Raw genomic sequence first — 4,044 nt, 5'->3', positions numbered from 1 at the left:
ATATATATATAAAATATGTATACTTAGCGACTTATTAAAAATCAAAGATGGGAAGCAACTCGTTACTTTTAATGAAGTTACAATTATTTTTCTTCAGTAACTGTAACTTCATTACTTTTTTCTGTAATCTGTAATTGTAACTTTAACTTAACTTACACCTTTTAACTTATAACTAATTTAATGGTTACTTTTATAGTTACTTTATATATTCAAATTTATTTGTCAATTTAATGTGCAGTCCATTTGGCGTTACAAATCGCTTCGAGACATTTGATTGACCAATGAAATTGAAAGAAGAATGAAATTTATTAATTCGTCAATCAAAGAATGCTTCAAAATATTTGTAATATCAAGTAGACCGTACTCATATGTGATTGATTATGGCTGCGTTTATATTCATTCTGCTAGTGCTGGAGCTAGTATGGGCTCCTTTTCTTAAAAAGAAACGTAAAACTAAGGAAATATTATAAGTGAAAAATTCTCCAATTTATGAAGAATTCGGCAATTAAGACGATTTTTTTCATTTTAACCAGCAAACAAAAAATCGAATCTTTACAAAAAGAATTGCATCATTAATTTTTTGAAGTCCAATAGTTCCAATGTTGATATGTTAAATGATTGTTACAGAATAAAAAAATTATTCTTTAAATATAATACGACACTTTTAGTGACAGTAAACAAATAGTGCTTCTGTTGAATGAATGTTCAGCATTAGTGATTCCAAATAACGCCAAAGAAAAAGTGATATTTACATGATGATACAATTGAATACAATTGATACAATCAAATTCTGTTAAAAATTAATAAGAATTTTTAATAACATTTTGTATTAGAAAATCTATAAGCTAGAATTTATTTGCAACTTTTAGCCGAATATAACATGAAGAATTTTGTTATAAAAAACATTGTCATATGCTATATAATTTTATATTCATACGTATTTATATTACTTTCAAGAGAAACATCTTTGCCATACAATGTTCTTATTTTTTTGAATAAAATTGTATAACATGTAAATGTAAACCAGTTTTTTCTTCTAATGGCTTCATGTATTATCCTTGTTTAATATTAAGTGAATGACAAGGATAAAACGATATATGGAGGCACTCGGTTTCTGAACGCAGCCTTAACAGTATCGATGTTACTCGTTCTACTGAAATTCTGATGAAAAAAAAAGTAACTGAAAGTTACGTTTTCAGTAACTGTAATTGATTATGAGTTATTTTTCAGAGTCAATCATTTGTAACGATAATTTTTGAGAAAAAAAACTGTAACTGTAACTAATTATTTTTACAAAATAACTTTCCCTATTACGAACTGCTTCTCTCTTTTCTTTCATCATTTTCATTAAATTTATTGAAAATTAATTGAGCTCCATATAAAACTGGTCAATTTATGCTTCGATTTATAAGTTGAAAAGATTTTGAAAATTGTAAATAAAAGGAATATAAGCTAGGGGAAAGTAATCGATATTAATATAAGTCCTCTCTCCTAAAAAGATATTCTCTTATTTCTCGAAAACTGAATATTGTACTTTATTAATACTGATAAAAACATGATTTGTATAAATGATTAAAAAAATAAAAATGGCGAAAAAAAATGTTTACGAAAAAGTATAGAAAAACTACATAGACTGGGACAAGATCTTAGAAATTCTTAATTTTTCATAAATATTTATAGTGAAATGTAGAGTGGCGTTATTTATTTGAAAAAGAAAGGAATCTTTATGTCCCCTACGAATATCTATGAAAATTTTAAAAAATTTTCCGTCAGGATCATAATGTCACTGTTGCGTTATATGTATATTTGCGTCTTACAAAACAGTAGATATAAGAGAAGATATATAAAGTATGCTTATAAATCAATAAAATTCTTATATCGAAGTAAAAGATTCTAAAAAAATCTTGTAGAATTTCACTTGTAGGTATTTTGTATAGATAATTCCTACGAAAAAGAAAGGAATATGTAATATTACTGCCTATTGTGTCAATTTTAGAGCCCATTTTATCAAACGCTCATTTTTTTACATCTTATAAAAATTTTATTATTGCAAACTGTATCATAAAAATTGTTATTATCTGACAGATGGTACTTTCTAGTTTGTATTTATGTTTCTAAAGTTTTATTTTTAACTCTGTTTAAGAAATATTGTTCAAAAATAAAATGGTGTGTTAATATCGGTGACCTTCCTCTAATATTGTAACATCTTTCAATAATAACAAATGAATCATAAATTTTTTAATTTAAATTCGTGAACGAAAATAGGTTGTCAAAACGTGAAATAAATCTTATGGCGCCAATATGGAGGTTTTTTTGCTACGAAGATAAAAAGTAATAAGAATTAACAAATAGAACAGGCCTGTCCAAAGTTTTATTCAGACGTTTTCCCCCCTTTATTGTTTCGTCGAGAGAGATAAAAAGACAATATTTTGAAACTAAAATTGATCTTAGTAAATTCCAGTCAATTTTTGCGCATGGATCATTACGTAGGATATGTGTGCTACATCAGATTCAACTATAATATTAGCTTCTTCTGTACTTACTATTACGCATAGGGGCAAGCTCTTTCGTTAGACAGGCCTAAAAAATATTTTAACCTTATATATTCCATTTTCACTATAAATCGAACTTATGTATTAGCTTCTTAAATTTTAAGAAATACAAAAAAAATATCTCAATGAGGCGCACGCTTTTATTCTTCGAAATTTTCCTATACTATAAAACTATAAAAGATAAATTAACGTTTTAAATTTCTAATTGTAATCTAATTGTAAATAATATTTAATGTTACTTGAAAATTTATTTGATAATAAAGTCACATATTTTTATGAAATAAGAGAAACTTAAATAAATCTAAGATAGATCGGTCACATTAACATATAATTCACGCATTATCCTTATCTATTTATCTAAGGCGCATAAGCATGACGCACTTTATGTAATTGCGCGGAGACAATGATTTTTTTTCAACTTTTATCATCGTTAACAGATGAGTGTGCCAGAGAGAGTGTCAATGAAGGTTTGGTAAACGTCATTTTACAGTATTTTTTTTCGTGTCTTTTGAGACTGTCGATCCTCGAGAAATGCTTTCCGCATTCCTCGCAGACGAGCGGGGTGGTAACCTTCTCTCTCACTTGCTTTTTCTTACGGTCCGAAGACAGTTGATTGGAAACAGTCACGAACTCGAAGCAGCCTCCTTCTTTGAGCTCCTGCTTTACGAACGGTTCAACTAACCAATCGGACAGTTCATCATTGCTGTCTATAAAAAAAAAGAAAAAAGAAACATTCGTTAACTTTACGTTTTGATCAGCTGAAAATTCGTGAAGACGAGAAAGAAATCATGAGAGAAGAGCCTTATAAGCGCATGCATTCAGATAGAGTGGTTGCGTGCGGATACGTTATCGACGAATTCGAAAAATACAACCACTCCATAATGAATCTCGAATGATTAATAAATGTGAAGTCACATAAGTGCAATGTTTATGAGAGATAAACAGGAAAATAATAGTATCGCAGCATGATGTTCAAACATTACTTTTTTCAGTAATATTATTTTATTGACAGACTCGAAAGATAGACAATTATACAATAAATACTCGCTTTATTAATACTTTATATTTTTATAACGGCAATTGATAATATATAATAATGTTTTTCTTACAATACAAATACAATGTGACAATGTAATAATATGAAACAGATTATATAAAGAAAATTAGCAAAATAACTTCTTTACTATCAGTATCTCTTTATCAGAACACATTTTGTAATCAGAACGCAAATTTCTTCATTTCGGTAATGACTAGAAGATACATGTTGTTTCATATTATACAATTCGTTACATAATTCATAATACGATTAGTATAATCGTAAAAAATACAATAAATAAAGAATAATGGAATAAGAAAAACCTAATGTCTATATTTCTATTCAATAAAAAAAATACTTATTACGCGAGGATTGATTATACTTTGAGTTCATACTGAATTGACGATCGGTCAATTCATATCAATTTATTAATATTGTATGACACAATATCATATA

At 27.6% G+C, this 4,044-nt stretch overlaps 1 protein-coding gene across 1 annotated transcript in view; it reads right to left on the bottom strand.

Annotated features, from left to right (window-relative positions):
- Window positions 1-4,044, bottom strand: part of LOC108693999 (zinc finger and SCAN domain-containing protein 12-like) — a 5,605-nt gene that overhangs the window by 1,232 nt on the left and 329 nt on the right. Inside the window, exon 2 of the mRNA XM_018203245.1 lies at window positions 3,149-3,259. Coding sequence (XP_018058734.1) covers window positions 3,149-3,259 — 111 coding nt within the window. The remainder of the gene's footprint in view (window positions 1-3,148; window positions 3,260-4,044) is intronic.

This window comes from Atta colombica, unplaced genomic scaffold (assembly GCF_001594045.1).
Source record: "Atta colombica isolate Treedump-2 unplaced genomic scaffold, Acol1.0 scaffold112, whole genome shotgun sequence".
Lineage (NCBI taxonomy): Eukaryota > Metazoa > Arthropoda > Insecta > Hymenoptera > Formicidae > Atta > Atta colombica.
The sequence above is the reverse complement of the archived record's forward strand: the minus strand, read 5'-3'. Positions and strand labels throughout refer to the sequence as shown.